This window comes from Sceloporus undulatus, chromosome 4 (genome assembly GCF_019175285.1).
Source record: "Sceloporus undulatus isolate JIND9_A2432 ecotype Alabama chromosome 4, SceUnd_v1.1, whole genome shotgun sequence".
Lineage (NCBI taxonomy): Eukaryota > Metazoa > Chordata > Lepidosauria > Squamata > Phrynosomatidae > Sceloporus > Sceloporus undulatus.
In genome coordinates, this window is record NC_056525.1 from 67,156,301 (window position 1) to 67,182,706 (window position 26,406).

At 39.5% G+C, this 26,406-nt stretch overlaps 1 protein-coding gene across 8 annotated transcripts; it reads right to left on the reverse strand.

The window, feature by feature from the left end:
• Positions 1 to 837: 837 nt before the first annotated feature.
• On the reverse strand, positions 838 to 26,406 carry MTCH1 (mitochondrial carrier 1). Of its 8 annotated transcripts, none has more exons than XM_042461641.1 (13): positions 26,203 to 26,406; positions 24,130 to 24,214; positions 22,368 to 22,474; positions 20,214 to 20,291; positions 18,384 to 18,441; positions 17,668 to 17,719; positions 16,386 to 16,445; positions 13,927 to 14,020; positions 12,607 to 12,654; positions 10,891 to 10,958; positions 9,940 to 10,015; positions 4,573 to 4,657; positions 838 to 4,356 (listed from the first exon to the last, which is right to left on the reverse strand). In XM_042461641.1, exons 1-12 carry the CDS (start codon positions 26,347 to 26,349, stop codon positions 4,610 to 4,612), a joined length of 921 nt encoding a protein of 306 aa, XP_042317575.1. In that variant the 5' UTR covers positions 26,350 to 26,406; the 3' UTR covers positions 838 to 4,356; positions 4,573 to 4,609. The 8 variants fall into 8 exon arrangements, 7 of the variants coding, with proteins under 7 accessions (XP_042317575.1, XP_042317574.1, XP_042317576.1 ...); XR_006103334.1 differs by having other exon boundaries at positions 4,315 to 4,356; positions 4,573 to 5,124; XM_042461640.1 differs by having other exon boundaries at positions 838 to 4,657.

Below are 26,406 nucleotides of genomic sequence, written 5' to 3' on the forward strand. Positions count from 1 at the left end.
CGCTGCCACGCCTTTCACCACTACTCTGCTCCAGGCAGCCTCTGCCCTGCTAGGCCTGATGCACTCCCATCCCTTCCAGAGCAGCAGCAGCACTGCCACTCCACCAGAGCAGGGACTGTCCCTTCACTCCCGCTTGCGTTTCCCGCCCCTCCCGCCTCTCTCCAGCGTAGCCAAGGAAACCGCAACCGGGCCACTCAGTAGCTTCTGGGTTCCCTTCCAGCCACATGACCACCAAGGCTGGTGGTGAGCCAATGGCAATTGAGGGACAGGGTCAACTTATGGGACATGGTGTGTGCCAGATGCAGTGGGGACATGGAACCAACAGACGGCCCGCCCCACCCCACCCACATGCCAACCTTGATGTGGCTCTTGCATAGACATGTAGCATCCATCGTGGGCCAAACCCCACCCCATCAGCTGCCTCAGGTTGGAATGGAGAGCCTGATTCCCACCAGCGATCAATCAGAACCTGGCCCCACGTCCTTCAGAGGCGATAATGCACTTGCCCACAGAGAAGGCTCCAAGTGCCCCCTCTGGCACACGTGCCATAGGTTCCCCACCACTGGCTTAGGGCCTGGCTATCGGAGAGAATGTCTGTTTTGGAAAGCTCGATTATTCAAACTAGCAGGTGAGGCCTTTTTGAAGACATTCTTCAAAGTTACTTTTTGAGTCCTGGTTGTGAGCAAACGGTGGTATAAATAAAATTCTTCATCATCATTATCATCATTCTTGTTAGCAAAGATAGAATTTTCAGTTACCCAGCAAGGATGTCACTCCCTTTAGAACTGGAACTGGTCTCCTCCTCTCCCCACTCAGGAACAAGTCAAAACACACCTCTTTAACTTGATTTTTGTAAACTTTTAAAAATAATTTTTATTAGTCTGATAGAAATAATATCCTTTTTTTCTGAACAGGACTGCAATGGGGTCAACAAATTGGCTGTTCACAATTTTACTTCAAATAAGATATAACCTAATGGCATTTCATGAGCTACCTACCAAATTAATGGATTGTAACATGCAAAATCTCCCTAGACAGAAACAAACAAACAAAAAACTAACTGGCAAAGGACAAGGAAAAACACTTTCTTAATCTGTTGTGCACTGACTCTTCACATGCTGCCAACAATAAACAGAAATTATGAGGTATGATATTTAATGTAAGGATGGAGGAGAAAGGAGCACAAATAGGTAGAGAGGTAAAGATAATAACATGTCAGTATTTGAATGCTTCCAGACACCAACACTAGTAATGAAAAACAAGCTTTAATGCAAGTAACATTCATTTGACTGAGTGTGGAATCCACACTGTCAGTTTGACAGAAATGGCAGTTTTTGAAAGAGAATGTCTACATAGCAACAAACAAGGGATGGGAATCGAACACTAATAATTATTTTGATATAACATTAGAACACTATAGTTTTACAGTAATTAAATCAATGTACAGTATTAAAACAGCTTTGCATTATTATTTCTTGATCAGAATGACGGCTAGATCCATTCTAGTTTTATGGTTTTATTATTTTATCATTTATGATGTATTATTGGTTTTTTGATGATGGATCTCTTTTATTAACTTTACCATGTTGCTTTTGGTGATTTTTATGCTTTGGTGTTGTTTTTTTTTTAAAACACTGTTTGGATATATTTTATATTGTGATGGCTTTTAGCGTTTAACAATAAATTTCTATTCTATTCTATAAAAAAAGACCATGCATTTATCTTTAACCTAAATCTGCATGAAAGTTATGGCAAAGGCATTGAGACGAACAGACAGCCCTCATTCTAAATACTGCAAGAGCCCCTTCCAGCATATTTTGTCTGAGGTGTACAAATATGCTGCATGGACATCTTCAAAGCATCAAAACAAGTTTATCTAGCCAAAGTGACAGTGTCCAAACAAAAAGATTTGGGATCCTACATTAGAAAGACAAATTCCATTTGATAAGTCCCTGCAGTTCCTCAGGTGAAAGAGGCTGAGGTTGGATTTTTTTTTAACGTTAACCAAGGATGTACATTGTAAAGGAAGAAATCACAAAGCAGATGTACCTACCTTGTGCTAAGTTAATACACTTGGCACATAACCCAGAAAGCAATCCAGGCTCTGCTAAAGCCAACACAAATACATTTGGGACTACCAAGTAACACATGCACACATGCACATAAAAACAAACACCACAGTGCATGGAACAGGGAAAGCTTATCTATTTAAAGTAGCATTAAATGAAAATAAAACTGTTCTTAAGCCCACTACAGACGGGCAGAAAGGAGCACCGAGATGCCGCCCCTTTCTGCCCAGGACTGTTGCCACGCCAACAACACAGGCACAGCAACGGTCTGCCCCAAAAGGAGCTGTAAAAAGCAGCTCCTTTCTGCACCACTGCCAAGGTGCCATTAGCACCCTGGAGCAGCACGGTGACATCTCTTGTGCGCCACCCTGTTTGGATGTGGCGCACAAGACGCAGATGTGTGCGTGCCTAAAATGGTGCTGGGAGAGCGCGGAGCCCCAGGCGTCTGTACCAGCCCATGGTTTACTGATAAAGTCTGAGCACAGACTGCTACAAGATAGACTTCAACAATATCACTGCACAAAGAACCCCTAAGCTGTTTGATGACAAACACTAATATAGTTACATTTTTTTTAAAAGCCATTTTTTTTCCAACTACAGCCTTGTTAATTTTTTTACTTAATACAAATCACAATATTTGGGAATTTCATACACTTTTGTGACACATGATTGAGCTATATAAAGATGCAGTGATGAAGCCATCTGGATAACTCCATTAACCTATGGAATGCTTGGTCCGCCTTTGACTCAGTGGCAAGATGGGTTTAGTAGGCATGACTGCAATATTAATAAAGTGGATACTTTACCAGGAGGATATTTTAAAAAGTATTTATAATGCTACAGCAAAATCATAATATGCAGGCCAAACTGCAACCATATCTCATGACAGTCACTAATTTGGTAGCAGGAACTGGTCCTTACATCTAACGAAAGGTAAGGTTAACTTACACACTCTTCTAGATCATTTAGGTTCTACAGTATATCTTAGAAAAGCTTATCATGGTCCAATGAACACACCATTAACATTACAGGATGGCAGTTATAGCTATGATAGTTGATATGAAATAGTCATTCCATGCAACCAAGCAATTATGGCCTCACGAACATAGAAAGCTGCTTTATACTGAGTCAGTATAAAATATAAGTCAGCTGAGCACATTCTAGTTCTTGGTTAACATACAATCTTACGTCAACTATGGTCCACTTCATACATGCAAGTGCATGGGAAATAAACACTTCCATACATGTACAGAAAGGCCAGTAATTTTTCACTACTAAATGTACCTATTTATATCACAAAGGCTTCAAAAATGGCTTTACATGTGACAAAAGAGGCAAAAAATCCCCAGTACACATATGGTGTTCCCTTTGGATCCCAACCTCTATCTGTGTTATTTCTTTACTAAATACTATGCTAATTCTAGTTGTAAGATCAAACAGGTGAACAGTATATAGCTTACTCTTAATGTTCTTCTAGTGTTGTCCCTTAAGAAACACATTATTTTTCACTCTGACCCTTAGTGTTTGACATTCATTTCAAGTACTCAGGAATGCGGGTTGTTTGGAAACCCAGATAAAATTGCTTCATACATGTTAAACATTTGACTTGAGAACATCCCTCAGAATAATCATGGTGATGGAAGACAGGATGCACAAAAACGTTCCGATTAATAAAAGACTCAGGTTTATATGTGCCACTGTCAGGAATTCAGCCACATTGCTGTTTCACTTTATGTGGCCCTCTTTGCTGAATCCTAAATATATGCCAACAGTAACTGAATTAGCATGTAGAATAACCAATGATATAGGAAACAAAACTGATAGAACTTAAACCTTTCTCCTATATGTAGCAATAGCACCAAGGAAGAATGACTGCAACCAATTTGGATCTTATCTGGTTTACAGTTCAGGGAAAACTGTAGAATAGCTTTTCATTGTCCCCTCAATCTCAGAAAACCATCTGCATATCAAATTTGGAGAAAAGTGTAACTTTTTGCCAGTCAGATTGCCCCAGAAAAACTTCCTCCTTCCTCCAACAGGTAAGAATATCTAATAACTTAAACTATCCTGGTGCAGTTATGAACCCAGTCCAATTTGCTGGGAGAAGATGCTCTCACACTTTCAATGCTAACTTCAAAATTAAAATGAAATGTCACAAAAAGCTTTTAGGGGTTCTTCACAAGAGTCTAAATTTGTCTCTTTCTGCCAGATGAGATTAATCAGTGAGAAAAGTTGCTGGTGTGGATGCTCTACGAAAAAGCAGGCTGGAGCCTCTGAAAAGCTGTCCCTAGAGAGAAAAGAGGACATAGTTATCAGGAAATATTTACTGAGACCAAACTCTGTTCCAGTCTTTGTAAGGAAACAGCAATCTCCCACGAGCTGCTAGAACAAGTACTGCAATAATCACATGGGCCTCTCACACCATACTGAAGTTTCATGGTCTAGACGGAGTGAAGTATTATACTGTAAGCATTTGTATCACTGGATGAGGCAAAATCTGCACCTTTCAGAGCACCACTGGATAGTCAGGTATGGCATGACTACCCTATGATATCAGCAGGCACACCAGTTGCAGAGATACAATCCACCTGCAGATATGAAATCAAAATTTATCATCATCAGAAAGTATTCTATGCCCTAGTTTCAAGTTTTTAAACCTAGATCTAGTTTTCCATATTGTTTATAAGATCTGCAGTAAGAGCCTGCTTTGTATTAGCAACCTCCACGAGGTGGATACAACAGACAAGAAGGTGAGGGAGGAGCAGGGATCACAACAGTAGAGGCATGCAAAGGGAGGGGGGAAGAAACATGGCTTGGAAAGCATTTCCCAGTAGATAAGACTCCCACATCCTTTAGTTTGGGTTATGCTCCTCCCACTCACTCCAGATAGGCAGGAAGTAAAAAATAGAGACCTTCTGGTGACCCCATGTGGGTGGAGTTAACCCTAGAAGGCCAGTCTTGTCCTGCCTATCACTCCAGTAGGATGTGTTTGCTGTTGTTCTGCAGTTTCTTCACTACAGCCACTCCAGTCCTTTTCTTCTCTTCATTTCTCTTGCTGCTTTGGAAACATGGATAAAGATTTATCCTGGCAAGGGCTCCCAGGATTGGAGAAAGATCTTGATTTTGCTAATGACTCTCCCTCTCCTCCAAAGCTGCCCCCTTTCATGGTGTGAGCACAAGGGTTTTCTGCAAACGGTTTTACAGCACATGGGAGCCGTGGGAACAGATGGTGAGGGGTATCCCCCCCCCCATGTCTCTGTTTCTTCACATCACCTCTGCCCAGCCCTTTTAGGGCCAGGGATCAGTGAGCAAACTGGCCACAAGTTATGGAAACTTCCCTTCGCACCATCTCTGCCCAGCCCGTTTAGGGCCAGTGTTCAGAGGACAGGCCAGCCAAAAGCCATGGCAAAGAGTTTCTCTGCATCACTTCAAACAGGGTCAAGGTCAGAGAGTCAAGCCAGTCAGAAGACACAGGATAAGGGGGGAACCAGCAAGGTACCTTTGCCAGATCTAATGCCTTCGCTCAGGGCAGTCATTGCCAGGAGGCCTCTGCCATTGCCACTGCAGGCACTATGCCTAGCATAAGGTTTGGAACTCTGCCAGATGGGGAGATAAGCTCTTGGTCTTCCCCCTTCCTTCCCATCTCTGGCCCCAATGCCACCCAAAATCCCAGCAGGTGTGGGAGATCCTACTGCAGCCTGGGAAAGACATGATATTAATATGCAGCCTGGAAAAAACATGATATTATATTAAACAGAGATGTGTGTTTAAGGGAAGAAACTTAAAAAATACAATTTCTACTATGAGATGGTTCTCACTAAACTAATACAGGGGATTAAGAATAATTCTTAATCGAAACGAACAGACAAACAGCCTCCTCTCCATCCCAGGAGAAACCCCCCTCCCCCCATGAGTGTTTTTCTGCTAATGGGTTGCTTCAAATCCCATACAGACATCCTGTAGAGCCTTGAGGGGATCTGCCATAAAGAAGAGCACAATTGCCTGTTAACTAGTCTAAATAGTTACATTTTAAGTTTGGAAGCCTGATGATGGGCTTGCCATGCAACTGGTCCCTGGCTTGGTGGACTTATTGTTACAAGTTATACCATTCATATGATTAATTAGGCTCAAGGACACAAACTTTCATGCTACCAATCTTTCTTTTAGTTGGTCTCAGGGTGCTGCAATATCCTTTTGCATACTATTGTTATAAGGTGTGGGTGGGTGGCTTATCCCAGATTAGGTTTTCATGGCAAAGTCTGGTTCAAAGAACACCAAAGAACGCTGCCTTCTTCTGAAGCTGGAAAAATGGACTTGCTAGTGCCTATGCCTTGTTTTCTGCTAGCACACATGCTCAGATCTAATATACCATATAGCAAACAGCTCCATATAGCAAGCTACAGCCAGCCCACTGTATGCCCACAGCTTGTAAATATGTTATATATATATCTCCCCCAAAAAGCAAACCTTGATTTTACTATTTTATATAAGGGACTCCATTTTATTATGCCACTATATTTTATGGGATGTGAGCTTCCATGGATTTGGTATCCATGCTAGGTCTGAGAACCAATCTCCACTGGATACCGAGGGCCCACTGTACTATTTAAAAATGAACTTTGTTTTTCTTTGACAGATCCTTTTGTGGAGAAATGTCTCCCCTTGAAATTGGATAGCAGAGTGTTATCCTTGTCAAGTCCTCTGTTAACATTTCATTAATCAGCAGTTCGTTCAGTCAACAGACCCCCTCAGCCATCCCATAGGTTGATGATAGTCTGCTGCATGGAGTTGGGAGATTTTTTTAAGTCTCCGGACAAATTCTTCCTCGGATGAAATCAGACTTAATTCTGAAAACAGGCCCTGTTAACACAGAATGAATCCACACATCTGCATGGGCTCACTAAAGGTTAACCCAGTCTCTCCCTTGCCTAACCATGGAAATAGAAGTTGCTATTATGCTCATATTCCACTCATCCCACATGTACATAAGGATGAGTGGGTTTGTAAATCAAGAAAAGTGTGGAAATGTAATGCAAGACAGACAGAAGGGATGGGCAAGATGCAGAGCATGTACTCTTCACTGCCAGCTGCACCCTGTCTGATTTATGCTGTCATTTGATAACATAATCTGAAGAAGCTGCAGAACTTTTTCTTTAAAAAGCCAACATTTATAGAAGACATTGAATGTTTATATCTCAATTTCTGAACTCCCAAAAGAGGAACATTGAAGTAAATAGCCTTGGGAATATATGAGACAAATACTAGGATACATGTACTAAGAAAAATAATGGCAAAGAAATACAGATAAGGGAGACTCCCAGGGTTGAAGTGCTGCCTCCTTTCCTCCTAGAACCCCATAAAGCCACCCAGCATTTTCTGCCCCTCTATTCTCTGCAGATTTTCTTTTTTTGGAGGGGGATGATACACAGCAAATTACACCTACAGAGGAATTCAGGTTAAGTTACACACAATTTGCCATAAGCAAGGGCTTCAGGGTAAGAATGAGATGTTTAGGGGTCAAAACTATGTTAGCAGGGTGGGGGCATGGAGGACTTATTAAAACTGGGTCACATGAGGACTGTGTCTGCACTTTGCCTAAACCTGAGGTAAAAGCTAGAAACTGCAAAATGTTTGTTTATGAAGTGTGTAAAATTGGGGAAAATTCACCGTCACAGAAGATATTGGAGATTTTGAAAGCAGAGACGTTGCAATTTAGAAAATCATGTTTAAAATTTAAGAAGTTGGTTAAACACATGTTTTAATAGAATTGCTATGAACAGAAGACTCAAGTAATAGTAAAAAGCAATCTTAAAGTACAGTGTATACCTGTGTATAAATCGATTTCATGTACAAGTCGAGTACAGGTTTTGAGGTGAAAATTATAGATTTTGATTTGACTCATGGGTTTGTTGAGGGTAAAATTTAGGAGTATGTAACAAAGGATGTAAAGGACAGAGCAAAGGAAAACAATGCCAAAAAACTTACAAAAATCCATCAAGAATAAATGTTTGTGTTCACCCGAAAGGCTTGGTGGATGAGGAGGGAACTATGGTAAATGGTAGATGTGCAATGTGTGTGTGTGTGGGGGGGGAGGCAAACAGGCATGGGAAGATAAGAAAATGTGCACATGTCAATAAAGATTAATGCTTATCTAAAGAGCCATCCCTTTCACGGAGTAGAGTTGTGAAAGGTGAGAACTTAGCCCATCCCTGGAGAACCTAAAAGAAGCACTGACACACACACACACACCGATTACTCTTTTGGTGCTCCTTTGAGGAGAAGTATCAAAGAGCCACCAAAAACAAAAAGGCCAGAAGTGAAGCTGCTGCAGAGAGAGAAGAGGAGTTGGTACTTCTTTTAGGTTCTCCCAGGATGGACTAAACTCTCGCCTTTCGCCACTCTATTCATAGAAAAGATGGCTCCTTTTTGATAGTTAATGTACAGTGTTTATACTAGCCCATGGATAAGTTGATTCAGGTTTTTTGGGTCAATTTATTGACTAATATTTCTAGACTTATACGTCAATATAAGTAATTGTGTGCTTAGTTAATAAGGAGCAAGTTTTGGGGGGTGCAACAAAAAGCAGGAACAAAATACAAAACTGATTTTCCTTCATAGTTCTTGAATGGTATCTCATATTTTTACACACCTCTAGGAAAGCTATGAATAATCAGTTCTGTACTAAAGAACATGGCCTGAATCTGTTAGGAACAGTATCACTAGGTAGATAACAGTGCTGTTAATGTCTAAAGGAGGAGATTTTAAACTAGTTTTACCTATCTTAGTCCCCCTTCTATAGATTGAAAGGCATATGGAGAAAAAGCCCCCAGAGAAAAATTGAAATAATACTTCCCATATTTCCTGAGCATCTCTCCCCTAAAACTGGGGAAATGGGAAAAATAAAAATAAAAAAAACGAGTTATGGAATTTACTTTTAGAATGATGAATAAGATTCTTAGGACAAATTGTTTGTGTATTTGCTCCTCCAAAATTATATTTAAGAATTATATAAGAGGAAGATGTTTGTATAAGACAACATACAGTATGTGATCACTGAAATTCCTGGTCTTGGTCTTCTTCCCCTGCCCCCAGTTTTTTGTGGGAATGAGTGCTGCCTGCTTGATGTTACAGAAAACCAGAAGAGACAAAATAATTTTGTTTGTTTTACTTATGTTCATGCTTTTTTCTCTTTTCACTATTTTTTGCCTGCCCTTAATTAATTGGAGAAACTAAATAGATTTCTTACAGTTCAAGACTTTGTGGGGACACTTGTAAGAAAAAAAAATCAAAAATTTAACAAGGAAATTCAATTTGTAAATGCTGTCTGAACAAACTTCTTTTACAATACCAAGTGTGACAATTTTATGTCAAACAAAATTATAAATATGTTCCTAAAGTAATGAAGTAACTTTTAATCAGTAAATGGTGCTAATAACATGTTTTTTCACTTTCTCTGAAAATTTTGTCCCCCCCCCCGACCAAAACAAATCCTGCGCCCCCCAACCCATGGCTTTTATATTTTCAGAAACCTTACAACTCTAGTTGTCCCTGCCCCCAATGGTCTGGACTATAATTGCAACCTAACACATCTCGAAGAACCAGACTGGAAGGGATAATTTAAAGATTACTGGGAGTGGGTATAATAATACCAATGTGGTGGGACAATCTTTTGTGCATTAAGATAAAGACCTAAGAAATATCTAAGGCAAATATATTTTTGCCTATAGTTAGGATTTCTTTCCTCCTGACTCTAGAAAAAAGGGATCACATAATTGTGTAATCCACTAAATCAAGAAAGATCATGGCTAGCAACTAGGGGTTTCCACTTTGCTCTGGATAATCCCAAATCAGGGTAAAAACTGCTGCTCACCTGAGCACTGAGGTGTTTCCAACAATGAATCCAAGAGGAAAATATGGGAGCATATGGAGGGAGGCCAGCAAGTAACCTGTGTAACAAACAGAGCAGTGAAGGAGGAGAGCATACAAAGAATACACTACTCAGGGAGAGAGAAACAAGTATCATTCTATCATTGTTTCAATTATCATTTTGGCTATCGGGGTTTGTATATTGGGAGGGGGTTGGAGGGTTGTTGCTGTTTTTATACAGTTCTTGCTGTTTTTATATTGTTTTTAACATGTATGTACATCACTATGGTCTAAAAAAGGAATAGCGGTATATAAATAAAATTATTATTATTATTATTATTATATTATTATCATTATTGCATTTGGACGCTCTTGTATATTTAATTGCAAATGAAATGATTTCTGTTCTAGAACAAGGCAATAAAAAAGAACAGAGCATGTCATGTGAATGCTCTACCAACCCCAGGTAATGAAAAATACTAGAATAACAAGTCATCCACTTGGTCAAGATCATTTTATAACCTTTGACATTAACAAATTTAAAAAAGACAGTCTGTTTGCTTCATGTTTAGTGTGGTAAAACACCTGCTGATCACACACAGGATGGCATCTTATTGGTTAAGCCCAAGTACACTAACTCCATCCAATCAAATGATGAACGGTAAGTCAACACTGATTCAATAGGTCTACTAATCAGGACTAGCAACAGCATTTAGGCCATAGAGTGCTAAAATCTTGTTATTATCCTGGTTCAGGGAAGAAGCCACTCCAAATTCATCAGCCTAAAGTTTCTCATTCTTCTGGAGGTGAAAAGCAGTAATTTTACATGTCCCTATATGCAAAGGTTGAGTCTCTAGTATAGAAAAAATAAATATATGAAGTAACTCATATATGAAATAACTCACTAAAGTTTAATTTTAGAAACTTTATTGTAGTGAGAAGTGGAATCACATACCCACAGTTGTTCACTGCCATGAGATCTCCCACAAGAAGAAAGGGGTATGTCAGCACACTCACAGCAATCTGAAACAAAGAAATGACTGAATGAGCTGCAGCTAAACTGGAAAGTTATGCCAAAAAAGAAAAAAAAAAGACTTCAGATTTGGGGATTCCATAAGGTAATTTTTGGGATAGCAGTTCCTTGACCTGCCTTTAATAATAATAATAATAGTAATAATATTGTTTATTTCTAGCCCGCTTTTCCAGAGATCAAAGCGGGTTACAACATACGTGTAGAAATACAATATACAATATAAAAACATACCAAGTTAAAACATCATAAAACACATCCTGATAAAACACATACAATTCCAAAAAATAAAACCAAAAACAAACTAGCTGAATAGCAACTGAGTAATAGGGGAGAGGACAGATGTCAAGACACATGGGGGAAAGCTTGTCGGAAGAGATAGGTTTTGAGTTCCTTCCTAAACTGGTCAAGGGAGGTGATAGAGCGGAGGTTGTTGGGAAGGGAGTTCCAGGTTTGCGGGGCCAAGACCGAAAATGCCCTTTGAGAAGACGAGATATATCTTGTCTTGGGAACCCTTAACAGCTGCTTCCCGACCGATCTGAGAGTGCGGGGCAGATTACATGGGGAGAGGCAGTCCTCCAAGTACCCTGGGCCCAAAGTTACGAGTTCACGGGCGAAGATTTTCAGACGACCTCACAATTAGAGAAGACTTAACCCGGGAAGAAACAGGAATGCTGCAGGAGCAAATCCCGTGAATGGTTTGTTGGTTGGGCATTCCTGATACTTCCTGGGATAAGTTCTCTTTAATTGTGACGTCGTCTGAAAATATTTACAAAGGAAAGCAACTTAACAGGCCAAAAATAATGATCAGAAGTAGCAGAAAGAATTACAATTAAGGGATGGAGGATACTCAATACTAATGACACTTACTACCAAAACCACACATTTACTTTGGAACACACCCCAGAAAAAGATCACTATACATAGAAGATAACCTATAATAACAGCCTGTATTTCATTAATTGTGGGGTAATTTGATTTTGGCTTGGAGGCATAGCAATTTTCTCAGTAAAGAATAACAGGATTGATCAGCAAACTTTCTAGAATGGGTTAATAGGCCACTACAATGTGCACACCTACAGCATTTACAGCTGATGCAATAAGAGCTGATGCGATTGGAAGCAAGTCCTTCTTTTATCTCACCTGAAGTATCTTAGATAGGTGACATTTTAAGAGGCCAAGAAACTATCCTTATTATAAAACAAGATGTAGATAGGTATTAATAGGCCAGCCTATGGTGTGAACACTGGAGCCAGTAAAATGGTGGAGCCGGAGATTTGGCGAGCCTGATTGTGGTGATGAGCCAGGCCTACTCTAATTATGTACTATTATTTGGGGACAATCCAGCAGACTAACAAACAAGTACGGGGGCAATGGACAGAATAACTACTGTAGTGTAGAGCAAAGTGATCTTGCTTCTCCACTTTGGTTTGCAGAACAATTAACAAAAGGCTGCCTATTACTGTTTCAAGTCAAGGTACATGGCTTCAATTTGAAGCTTGCTCTCACAATGAGCTGCTGCTATTCAGTGTTTATACCGATACTAAATGAACAATGATTTACACAAAACAAGGACCACGAACATGCACATACACAGAGCCATGCTCCTGAATTTCCCACCAAAAGCAACTGCTTACATACCCCCATTACAAACTTGGTGTAACTCCTGATCACAGAGGCCTGGTTGAACTGAAAAGAAAAAATCAGATGTGTCTTTAAATCAAGACAATCAGATGCATTATATGAGTACAGGAAGATCCCTGGACATCAGTGCTGTTAACGAGGAAAAGTGCAAAGTAACTAGCAGAGGTCTAGTCATGGCTATAATCCAGCCAGTATCCGAGCCATATGGGTAGTCATACCTTTTATACTGAGAGAAACCTAATGATCTAAGACATTGCAACTACAATTCACCAGGACGAAGGCCTAGACCATGTAGTCATTACATAATTATAGGAAGTCTTCCCTCCATGGAAGTAATTTTTGGTTATACTCCACTTGCTTAATATTCCATTCCATGCCCAAGCAGCAATATGCTTCATGAGGTTTTCTTTTTTGTTTTGTTTTTTAATTATCAACTTTTCTGATATTCCCTTGGAGTGAATTAGTACACTAAAACCAGGTTAAGAATGCATATAAGGCATCAGTGATGCTTAAGAGAAGCCATGTGCACAGAGCAGAAGGAGCTGGCTAGAACATGGAAAAGCACATTTCCACAAGAATAGTTTCCGCATGGTCAGGCTTATCCTTGGAAATTTACATCCAAACTATTCAGGGTTAAAAAATTAAGATTGTTACATCTACCATTTTAATAAGCCATACTTATTTTAAACTATGGCTGGTGTGGGCAATCCAGATGCTGTTAGACTGCAGCTCTCATCAGCCCCAACCAGCATAGCCAAAGGTGAGGAATGTTGGGAGATGAAGCCCAACATCTGGAAGCCACAGATTTCCCATGTGTGAGCTATGGGAACAGAACAGAAATGAAAGTGGCTTCACTCACTGATGTCCCATGGCCTTCAATTTAGATCTGGTCGTATGTCTTAATCAGCTACAGGAAATCTTCTATTTCTCCATCTACAATTTTGCTACTATCTAAATCCATCACTTTTTAAAGTTATTAACAAAGACACTAGATTTCTCACACCCATATTCTTACTTTATAGCATTCTAAGTAGTTCTCTCTAAATCAGGGAATTGCAGCCCACAGGCCTCCTCTCCACTTGCTTCCTGAAGCAAAATCATACTCACAAAAAATCTTGGAAACACAACTCTAATTTAAAGGGTTAAAAAGTGCTCAGCTTGCTGCTTTCAAGGAAATATTGGGATATTTTTCAGCACCATGGCAATTTGTCAGAACCAAGTGGAGGGTGGAAATGCAGCCCTCTGTCTATGGGAAATTGTCTGTGCCTGCTCTTAGTCTACAAGAAACTAAGCAAATTCAGGAAAGGTACTACTCACATTGTCATCGACAGCATAGGTGTTGATAAGGTGAGCAAGAAGATTACAGCACCACAGAAAAATAACATCACCTAGGATATGAGGAACCAATCCTCTGGAAGAACAAGGTAAAAGCTTGAATTAAAAAAGACTTCTGAATTCACCTCAAAGGATTCAGAAAATGACAGCATCTATGCTTATATATGCTATACAAATGAACATTGTAAACAGAGTGCAAAAGATTATGCTAAATTATGGTTACCAAAGTGAAATATGCTGCATATACATGGAATAGGAAAGATACCAGTTCTTTACAAGATCTACTGTTCTGCAATGGAAGACAGGAAATTCACACCAAATGTTAGTGCACTGAGAACACAGAAGCTCTAAGTCATTTGTGGGGTTTAGCCTTACTTCCTTATTACATAGTACTAACAAGAGCTAGTTGGGAGCAAGGATAATCCCAGATATGAAAGGGAAAAATCTTCATGAAAATTCTTAAATTTTCAGGCAGGGCTGTTTGACAGAAAGTGATCTTTGAAATACCCTGTTCCAATTCATACACGGCTTTCTTTGGAGGTCATAATTGACCCCGTCACTTATGCCAAGGCTTGTCGATTCTTTTTGTACAATATTGCCAAAATCCGACCTTATCTCTCCGCCTCTACTGCCAAGATCCTGGTCCATGCCCTAGTGGTCTCACGACATGATTACTGTAACGTCCTCCTGGCTGGGCTTCCTCTTTCTCACCTCTGTCCTTTAATCTCTGTCCAGCATTCAGCTGCATGCATTATCACTTCCACCCACTGCTCTGACCACATCTCTCCTGTGTTGGCATCCCTTCACTGGCTCCCTCTCCCCTTCCGCATTGAGTATAAGCTCCTGCTGTTGACATTTAAAGCCCTCCATGGACTGGCCCCTCCCTACTTATCAGACCTTCTTTCTCCTCATCTTCCCACTAGGACCCTCCGTTCTGGTAGTCAAGGTCTGCTGTCTCAGCCCAGGATTTCCTCTGCCCCATCCCAGATTCGCCCCTTTTCACTCGCTGCCCCTCACTCCTGGAACCTTCTTCCCCCACAAGCAAGAGCCATCACTTCTTTAACCAGATTAAAAATGGAGTTGAAGACCAACCTGTTCAGAGAAGCCTTCCCAGGAATTGCATAATTGTCACTTGCTATTTGATGTTCTCTTGTTGCCTGTTTTATTGAATCATTTCCTGTTTTGCTATGTATTTTATATGTATTATGCTACTAGAGAGGCCCCTTCCCCACCACCACTCCCTTTGTGTCGTGTCTTTTTAGATTGTAAGCCTGAGGGCAGGGAACCGTCCAATTAAAAAGACTGTATGTACAGCGCTGTGTAAATTTACAGCGCTTTATAAATAAAGGTTAATAATAATAATAATAATAATGCCTACAGACAGATGAGTTACCAGCAAAGTTGTTGTACAAGGAGATTACCTTGTCAGGGCTATGTGTCTATGTTGCAACTATTTATATGGATTTGTTACCTCCTCTATACCTTTTAAATCTCTGTTCTTCCAGTTTCTGAACTCTCCAGTCTTTTGGTAGGCCCTATAAAATTAGATCAGCCCTACAGTCAACTTCACAAATATTTTAGCAAGCAAAAATAATATGACATTTTCCTTAAGAGTATATGTTGCCTGTATTTAATTAATTAATTTATATCCTGCTTTTCACCTGGCACAGGACCCAAGGCAGCATACAACATAGGTTAAAATAAAGAACAGTAAAAGCATATTAATCAAAAAGTTTTTAAAAATGAAATTAGCAACTCTGTTAAAAGACTAATGTAACAATGTCTGAAACACATTGGAAATACAGTAAAAATAAAATAAATAAAAAGCACAGCACACCCCATTAAGAGCCTTTCCTGTTAACTGTTTCCTTCTGTTAGAAAAAGGTCCTGGAAGAGCCAAATGGAATGATCACAGATAATTCAGGGATTTATAATTCAGGGATTTTTAAAGAAGAACCTGACAATATAGAAAAAGTTGCACGGTGTGACCAGACAGTCTGGTGTTTCCCCCCATTTCTAGCCTACTGCAGGAATTTCCACCCTCAAATTCCATCAACTCAATAGAACACCACTAATTCATCCTACATGCTATTAAACAGTAGCTGCCTGGATGAATTCAGCAATCTTAGTAGTGATTAAAATGTAATCATGGATAAAATAAGACCTGCTAAGCTCCTTATCACTGTTTTGACTGAGTCAGCACTAGTAAAATTATTTTTGCTCAAATAGCAAGTCTTACACTTCTTCCAGGCAAACGCCCCTCACTCTGACTTTATGGAGATGGATTTACTATTTTATGAGATCTTGTCATTTCCATTTGACATATAAAGGATACTAATGGCTGACCAAGATGGATCTTCTCATATCTGTGATACTAGATCAAACACACAGCAGGTTCAGATTTAATGAGGTTTGTTAGGAATTCAGCTAGACTCACGTACACAAAGAATCCCCAAAGTCCTTCTTCTTTCCAAACTGTCACAATAGAGCTAAATACACCCCTGTTGAAAAAGGAACATATTTAGAGACAGGGAAGTACTCATATACCTCTCCAGCCTGCAGCAAATAATAGCAACAGTATGTTCCAACATGAGAAAGAATAATCTTCTATATCTCCTGGAAAACAGTGGCATTATCACTCCACTTTATAGAGAAAGTGAAATGCGGAGTACAATCGCTCTTCAAACCTACAGTAGCTTTTTAATGTATAACCAAATTATCCACAGGAGACAGAAAACTATGCACTGGTGTAGTTTGGACAGGAGGTCCTAGTGAGCAAAATCGAAATCTATTCAGAAAAAGACATATCTTTAAGATGACAATGCAAACAAGGAAGCCCTATGTCCCTCTGGAGAAAAAAAATGCTAAAATAAGAATTGTCACCACATAGCTTAACTGATCTGATACTTTGCTCTGAAGTTACCTGATCCTTAAAGCTGCAAGCAGGCAAGTGGAACAGAATGGACAAATCCATCCTTGTTTTCTATAACATTCACATTTTCCCCTCAAGCACAAGCTCAATTCATCTTGGACATAACCAACACCCCACTAGGACAAGTGCTCCTTCAGGGGGTCTCCAAAGCTATGGTTACAACTCAATCAATTTCTTTTTCACACATTGTGATATTACAATGATGTTAACCTCCTTTTTGGCCTAAAAAAATGGTAAAAATCAAACCATGTAGATTTTTATGTGGTCATAAAAAGAGTTCATTTTATGTACAAAGAGAGTGGACTATGAGGGAAAGAATGGGAACTGTAAGAATGTTAATGTTTATATTAAGCAAAAAAGATGTCTAAGGGGCAAAGCAGAGAGCCCTGAAGGAGCGGTTCTGTGCCGCCCCTTTGAATGCCAAATCGGGGCTGTGCCAACCACACGCCACAGCCCCAATCCAGCATTTTACCAGGACAAAAAGAAGCAGCAAAATTACACTTCTTTTTGATCCAGAAAAAGGGAACCCTTGCCCCTGTGGTGGCACTTTTAGGCGCTCCTTTTGGCATGTGGTGTATGAACGCTGTGCCAAAGGAGCATCACAACATCGTCCATCATGCAGGCAGGCAGGGAGCATGACATTGGCATCGGGGTGGCGGTGGGGTGTGTGTCATCCAAACACCACGCCACCATGCTGCCCTGATCCTGGTGCTTACTGCCTGTCTGTACAGCCTCTTAGGTTCCTTGCTATTTTTCTTAGCTCCAGCAATAGTATGACAAGATAATTTCACCTGTATTTGACTTCCCGTCCTACAAACTGGACCATACAGCGCATAGAGATTACTGAGGTAGACAGAAAAAAGAAAGAAAAGAAAGATAATCAACTGCAAAAACATCCCATTCAATTATTTGAGCTCTGTTAAGCAGTATGTAAAATATATATTCTGTAATCAAAACTATCAGCATTCTATCTGCTACTATTCTCCATGCATTATCCTTAATCAAAATATAAAGCATCTACTCAAGGGTTCTTCCACAGTAGTAGAAATGTAGTCCTGCATAACCTTGAGGACTAACAAATTAATTGTGTAATGAACATTCACAAATTAAATCCTGCCGTATCAGATACATGGAAAATTGTATTCAGTAGTTTGGTTTGAGGAAAACTGTCAGCAATAGAGCTAAAACTACAAGGAGCAAGTCTGCTTAATTTATATACTGAGACAAATGTATAAAAGATAAGAGCAAAGTTCTCCATTTACAACAGTTCCAAGAGATATTATATTTCACTCTGTGCTGGTTTTAACACCTAAAGAGGGACAATTATTTTCTACTGCAGGAAAGATAATCGCACTGTTAACTGACTCAAGCTGAAGCTGTCAAGGTGGAAGTTATCATTTTCAATCTTGTAATGAAAACCACTTTCAACACGAACAAAGAAAACTTATTCTTTTTTACTTACAAATATAGAAATAGGGATTGAAGAAGAACAAACTACAGCACTTACCATGCAGGGGATGAGAGATAACCCTGGATACACACTGCATCATCATCTCATGAGAAGTCTGATAAAATATATCAACAAAGGATGATGTGAACCAGCTTTTGAAAAATTGGCTGAATTGAACCTACAGTCGGTATGACTAAGTAGGGAACCTGATACCTTTAAATGATCTTACTTTCCTTCTCCCATGACAGAACTATGTGCTGTATTATACAGAATGCAGTAACTCCCACTGTCTCTTCATTATCTTATATCAGGGACAGAGGGCTGGCTGCGCTACCTTACCTGAACCCACTGGCGGTCCAACACTCTAATTCTGCTGAATTGGCTACCACTGAAATGCAGTAACATTATGCCCCTACTCTACAAAAGGTGGCTACCTGTAAAATAAAATATGAGGACCACAACACTTTTTTTAAAGCCAACATGTGGTCTTTTTGTCACTGCTACAACACCAATTTTTAGTAGCAAATGAGGTAAGGGACAAGATATGACCCATCCCTGCCTTAAACCACTCCTTGCCCACCATAAAGTTTTCTAACTAAACTGAGATAATTTCAAAGACGAGATACAAATGTGTTGTGCATATTCCTACAGCTTGTTGTTACTCCAGTGTGCACCCAGAGTAATGTCTGAATTATTTTATTTTATTTACTTCTTGCCTTTCTTCTAGTACAGGACCCAAGGGAAAATTTCTTTTTATTTTAAACTTTCTAAGCATTTTAGGTTAAACATGTTACAGGATAATTTTCAGTTTTATACATTTTAGAATTATGCGGTTTAAATCCATAGTTTTTGTAGGCTAATTTAAGTTTCCTAAGGCTTCAGCCTTTGCTAAAGAAACAGAAGTATTGAGTATCAAAAATGTCAAAGTCAATCCTGTTAGGGTTTAGCTTTAAATTAGCAGAGTAGCAGAAATGTGCTCTTTTCTAACTTTTGTTCCCTAAGAAGTGAGACTGCTTCAAAAACACAAGTACAGTCGGCCCTTCTTATACATGGATTTTTTATACACGGATTCAAGCATACACGGTTTGAAAGTGTTCAAAAAAAGTATAAATTTCAATTATCAAACCTTGATTTTCCATTTTTTATAAGGGACACCATTTTGCTATGTCATTATATTCAATGGGACTTGAGCATACACGGATTTTGTTATACACGGGAAATCTTGGAACCAAACCCCAGCGTATAACAAGGCTCCACTGTAGCTTGAATTTCAAAACAAAAGTTTACTAATGGCTTTACACACACACACACACACACACACACACACACACACACACGCTATATCCTAATCTGAGTAGTGAATAGTTCAGGTTGAGAAGAAATATTTATCTCACCAGCTTTTCAAAGAAAGTTGAGAGAGGAGGATGGAAAACCAACAGTCCAGTTGAAAATCTTTTAGAGTGAATGTCTGTTAGTCCCAGAGTGAATGACTGTTGGTGATGATTGAAGTGTAGACTGAAGCACCATTCATCAAATGGAGTGGGACTAATATTGGAATTTAGCCCTGAACACACACACACACACAGCCAGAGACACACTTTTACTTTTTATTGGAACTACAGAAAAATTACTTAGAAGTATGTATGTTTAATAGTAGAGTAGGCAAGTGGGGTCAAATCCTGCATGTCCACAGCCCTATACTACTTGGGACAAGTTTCTCCACTATCTCACATTATTTGACCCACCAAAGTGTTTCAAACATGTTTTACCCTTATGGAAAGGAGCGGTGAAATATCAACCTTCACACCGAACTTCCTAGATTATGTATTAAATATACTTATAAAGCACTAGGTAGATGATTATGCAGAGAGAAACTGCAGGTTTCACCTCTTTTGCCACTTTTCGGAGGGAGGTTTTCACATCATCTTTGTTAGAAACATGTTCCATATCTTCCAAAGGAAAGGCCTGGGGTATAAAACAGAAAGCAAATAGACATAAAACTAACCTCCTTTCAGAGACATCACTAAGATTGGCTATAACACCTGAACTATTGCTGAGATCTTGATACCATGGGTACTCCCAGCACCCTATCAGATAAATATAATTGTGAGGAAAAAGAAATGTAATCAGACCTATATTTTAAGTAATTAATTAATATCCTGCTTTGCTCCCATGTGGGAGTCAAAGTGGCTCACATCATACACTTATAAATGATTGAAAAACAAACATTTAAAAAGCATTAATACAATTCCCTTGAATAAAAACAATAATTTAAAACAATTAAAAGCACATTAAAATCTACACATTGCACTGCCCCAACCAGATTAAAATGTAAAGGCACATTTAAATAGGAAAGTCTTGGCCTGCTTATGGGAGGGGACAAAGGAAGCGGACCAACCAAGACTCCCCTCACAAAGAGTTCCATAGTCTGGGACAAGCCACTGAGAAGGCTTTCTCCCAGATCCTCACCAGCAGTGCCTGAGAAAGTATTGGGGCCAAAAGAAAGGCTGCCCCTGAAGAGCTTAAAGGTAGGCTCATATAGGGAGATACAGGCCTGTTACAGACTGCCAAAATAAAGCTGCTTCGGGTCTCTTTGGAGGTATGCTATTTAAATGATGCATGGGTCCTAAGAGTCCGGAGGTCGCGCCAAAGCCACACTCCATTCCTAAGCACTGGAGTGCAGCTTTGGTGCAGCTTTCGGATTCTTAGGATGCATGCATCATTTAAACAGCATACCTCCAAAGAGACCCGAAGCAATTTTATTTTGGCAGTCTGTAACAGGCCACAGTTTTCCAGATAGCCAGGAGGGCTTTATAAATAATAACCAGCACTTTAAATACTTCCTGGATATGGACTGCTAGCCAGTGAAGCTGTATGTTTTTCTTCATCCAAAATACTCAAAGCAGCAAACACAAGATGGGATTCTCCCACTATATCGTCATAAAATCCCTGAGAGATTAGCTTGACCCAGACTTCCCAATGACTCATACAATGATTTGAACTCAGGTAGCCACACCCATCATTGCTTCTCCTCTCCACTTCCCTTCCTTCCTCTCTCTACGTGCTACTGAGGTATACAAATCCTTTCCTCTCAAAGAAACGGAGAAGAAGTTTGCACCCCTTTTTGAGAAGTTCCATACTGCAAGCATAAAAGAGCCTTGTGCTCATCACCTTTGGTCAAAAGCAACAGCAGCATCATGAAAAAACATGTGCCACCAAGCTTTAAAGGAACATGAATGAGCTTTTCCTTGAAGCAAAGCAAAGCAGAGGGAGGGAGGTGGTAGCCTGTACAGATGAATCAGACCATGTTGAGCTTTTGGAACTTTCCTGAGCCCAGTAGGAGGGAATGGTGTGGAAGGCAGCCAACTCCTCTTGGCAGGAGACAGAGCAGCTCTCCTCCCATTCTTAATGAGGAGTTGTCACTGAAGATTAGAAAAGTGAAATCAACAGCCCCACTGTCAAATGCAGAACAGGCCAAGAAGTGTCAAGCTAACAGGCTCTCACAGGAAATAAAAGGTCACTAAGAAAGAATCAGCACCTCATTATTTTAGTGTGGTTGAAGGCATTCAGACATTCTTAAAGCAACCTGATGGTGACTTAATAATCAATTAATTTAAAATGTGATCCAGAAGAGCCATCAGCATCTGATTGTAGCAAAAATCTAAAAGGGGATTCAGAAGATGGTTCACAGGGTTTTTAAACAATGTTAAAAACAAGCATCAAGCTCCCCTCCCCACCCCATCACGAGCCAGATGCAGCTGCTTTTGGATCCTGAAACCTCAAGGTCCATAAAGAAATATGCTGTCTCTGAATAAAGGAAAATATGCCAGCCACCACAGTCAGAATGGCTGCTTCAGTACCTGAATTGCACCCCTTTCCAAAAGTCAGTGGGTAGGAATGTCAACTATAACCTTCACTTAAAACACAGTGTTCACCAGATTTAAAAAAACAAACAAACCCAGATATATTTACCACACAACTTTCAGTGATTCAAAGTTAGCTTTCAGTTCATCAAGCCTGGAAAGCAAACGTGTACCTTACCTTTTTCACTCGACCTCGGCTTACGGTGGATAAAGTGCTAGAGAGAATACGAGGACTAAGGCCACGGAAAAGACCCCTTTTCCCATCCACTTCCACAATGTGCCTGGCTAGGGAAGAAATGATGGTGTTGTCATTTCAGTATCAGTCATTAGCAGCACTATTACTCAGATGAGTAAATATTTACTGGAAACAATAAATGATCTCAGGGCATTAGACTGCTTGCTGACACATATATTACAAATGGGGGGAAAACCTAGCATTCTCAACTAATCTTTTAACTATCATGTGCCTACTTTAAAGGGTTAACACTGGATTTTATTGGGCTAGGTCAGCATGAAGATTCTTTTTACTCATGTTTAGTTCTGCTGCCTACTTCCACTTCAAAGGGTCCATCTGATAATCTTCAAGATGTTTTCAAAGGAATTATATAGCACCTACATTATTCTAAGCAACAGACAGAAGGGAAAAACTCAAATATATCTTTAGCGTAATCATGTTATAATGTAATAGTTGGTTTGCTGTAATAGTAATACAAAACTGGATCACATTTTCCAGCCCATAGATTGCTGTATAGCAGTATTTATTCTCTTGTATATTTTATTTCAAGAGTGAGAGCCTGTTAAGAATATATCTACAATATGCTCTTCATTATAAAAAATCTTATCATTTAGCCCTTCAGTTTATTAAAGAAGACTTTTACAAATATGTCATTAGTTACAGACCCAACTGAAGTTCTATTACTACCAAATACAGTTTTACTGATCAAGAGCATGGCGTAATCTCTTACAACATAACAGAAAGCCATTCACTATTTTTCTCCTCAGAAAGATGCTGGGGTCTCCCAATACTGTATATTATAACTGTGTTTGCCCCTTTTAATAGTTAGCTGTTCAAAAGATCTCTAGTACTCTTCTTTTACAAAAAGGAGTTTGATAGAAAATAGAGCATCAAATCCTCAACAGCCATATCAATACTCATACAATATCTTTTATGGAAAAGGTTTTTTTTTAAATGAACATTTACGGTATGGCTTGGCTGTTCAGCTAATATCTGTACCAAGTGTTAACATCCACCTCTAGCTAAACTGGTGTCTCAGAAATATACTGTAAACCTATATCATTATGGAAAAATAAATTCAATGGCTTTAACTTTCACTGGATATTACCTGCACTTCAGGTAATCAAACTGGTATTTTTGTTTTGCAGCATGCACAAATCCTTCTAAACATATATGGTTAGCACCAACAATTCTTTGACAGATCACACTGCCTGCATCTTACCAAGATAATCAGTACAATAAATGAGACAAAAGATAAAACAGAAATTGCCAGTAAGACTTTTAAGAAAACAGAATGCTAGGAATGCAACAATCCAACTCCATACAGTGGGGTTTATTTCCATTCCAGTGACTATAGGATTGCAAAAACTATTTTTTGAAAACATAATGTACATGTAAATAAGACAAACTGGAACCTTACACAACTTTAGCTCTTAGTTTCTGCTTCTCCTGAAGTTTAGTTTTCACTTATAAGCCTGTGATTCTTGCAAGAGTAACATCTGTAACTCATATCTAGAGAATACCAAAGACTCTTACTCATCCACCATTTATATTCTTATAGGGGGGGGAAACAGTATTGGTATTTGTTAAAGAATAGCTGACTTTTCTAAATTATATCAGCAGTTTACTACTGCTGACTTCTGTATGAGTTTTGCATTATCCTTTCTGGATCAGAGATAAAATTTAATTATTAGGGCATGCTCACCATATGTGAAAAAGCCAGGAAGGTAAAGTACTTTACTTCCCAATAAGTTTCTCCCAACAGTTGGAGGTAGTGGCTCATGCCCGACCTTTAAAAGAAACACCAGTCAGATAACATCTGCTTCTGCAAGTAACTCCTCCACATCTTGACTTAGGTTTCCATCCTACATTGGGGTGAAAAGCCTTATGTCACACCAGATGTTGTGGAACTCCTAACTCCCATCAATCCCAAACACAGGCCCAGGTCAGGGATTGGATTTATGGTCCAACACCATCTGGAGGGCCACTGTCTCCTCAGACATCCCTATCTAGAAGCTACTGCTCCCTCCATTTCTTTTCAGTCATCACTACTATATTGTTTCCCACCCCATTTATGAAATGGTCTCCTAACTTACAGACACAGTTTTACTGCTCTTTCTCTATTTTACTTTGCCAAAGAATGAAAGAGCCCCACAAACTGATAATACATTTACATGAGTCTTGCATCTGATTATAAGGCTCATATCTGTTCATAACATTTTCAGACAAGTGACTTTACCCAAATCAACTATGTGGCCAAGCAACTCTTTCATTTTTGCTCTTTGCACATCAGTAAGTCTGATTTGTGTGTGTGTGTTTAAACATAGCTTGTGAATAACTACCCAGCGCTTCCTAACACACTTGCAAGTAGATTGAGTAATGAATTGTTAATCCAAATCAATTTTGATCCTAATCAAAATCAATTTTAGTTGCATGTTGGTAAAAGGCCACCATTTATTTTAAACAACTACCATGAGATGTAATGTACTTAACAGCATTTATCCAAACAGTAAAAGGGACACTAAATGGAAGTGAATACTTGTTTTTTGAAGTATTAACCCACCCATCCCACACCATAAAACCTAGATGCAGAGCCCAAGCCTATGCGCCCTTTTACACTACATAACAATAGTGCTAGAGTTCCACTTTAACTGCCATAGCTGCAGCCTATGACATTTGAAGGCTGGTAGTTTGGTCAGAGGCCTCCCTAAACTGCAACCTTCAGGATCCCAGTAGGATGCTGTCATGGAAATTAAAGTGGAACAAAAGAGATGTAATTGTTTAGCATGAAAGGATGCCAGGCCAACCTCAAGAGTTAGAGCCAAGATTACACCATTAGTTCAGGGTGTCTTTAGGATGCCCCCAAAAGACAGCCCAGGCTGCATCCACACTGCAGAAATAATCCAGGCTGACATCGCTTTAACTGCCATGGCTCAACACTATGGAATTCTGGGAACAGTAGTTTGTTGTGACACAGAGCTCTCTGACAGAGAAGGCTCTTCCAAGGAGGCTTATCTAGATGGTTTTTCAATAATGAGTTTTCAATGTGGGTTGTTTCAGAACGCGTATGTCTTATTTGTCCTTTTAAATTGTTGCATGTTTGAATTAATGTGTTTTAACTGATATTGTGCATTGCCCCAGCTTTGGGAGAAAGGCGGGATAGAAATAAATATAATAATAATAATAATAATAATAATAAATTTTATTTGTATTTCCCACCTCTCCCTGCGGAATGAGGCGGGATCACAACAAAAAATCAACATTGCAAAATACAAAATATGGCCAGCAATACTGCTACCAATCATTAAAATATCCAAACCATCGTCTGTCTTCCATGCTGTTGAATCAGAAGTAGGAGTAATAAATAAATAGATAGAGTATATGGGGAGGAGACCATCCTGTGGGTAACCTGGACCTAAACCATATAGCGGTTTGTTTGTTTGTTTATTTATTTAGATTATTATTTATTTATATTATTTTTATAAATAATATTTATATTTATTCAGATTATTATTAATATTGCCATTATTTATAACATCATTATATTATATTATTATATGTTATTATTAATATTATTATTAAATATTATTATATATTTATCATTATTATTTATCCTTATTATATTTATTATTAATTAATTAATTATTATTATTAATCCTTATTAGTCTCACAGTCCCCAAAGGTCCACAGCTGGAGCCGTGGCAATTAAAGCGGTATCAACCCGGGTTATTTCTCCAGTGCGGACCCCAAGAACTCGCGCTGAAAGGAGGAGCCCCACCTGGACCAGGAGCTTGACGTAGAGCAGCGGGTGGCTCAAGGCCGTGAAGCCGGCGCTCAGGGCCACGAAGAGCGCGTCGGCCCCCTCCGCCGGCCCCGGACCCACCGCCGGACGAGGCGCCCCGGGAACCACCGTCACCGCCGCCATGACGACGCCGCCGCCGGCTCCCTCCCAACACGGAAGCGCACTTCCGGGTACAACGGG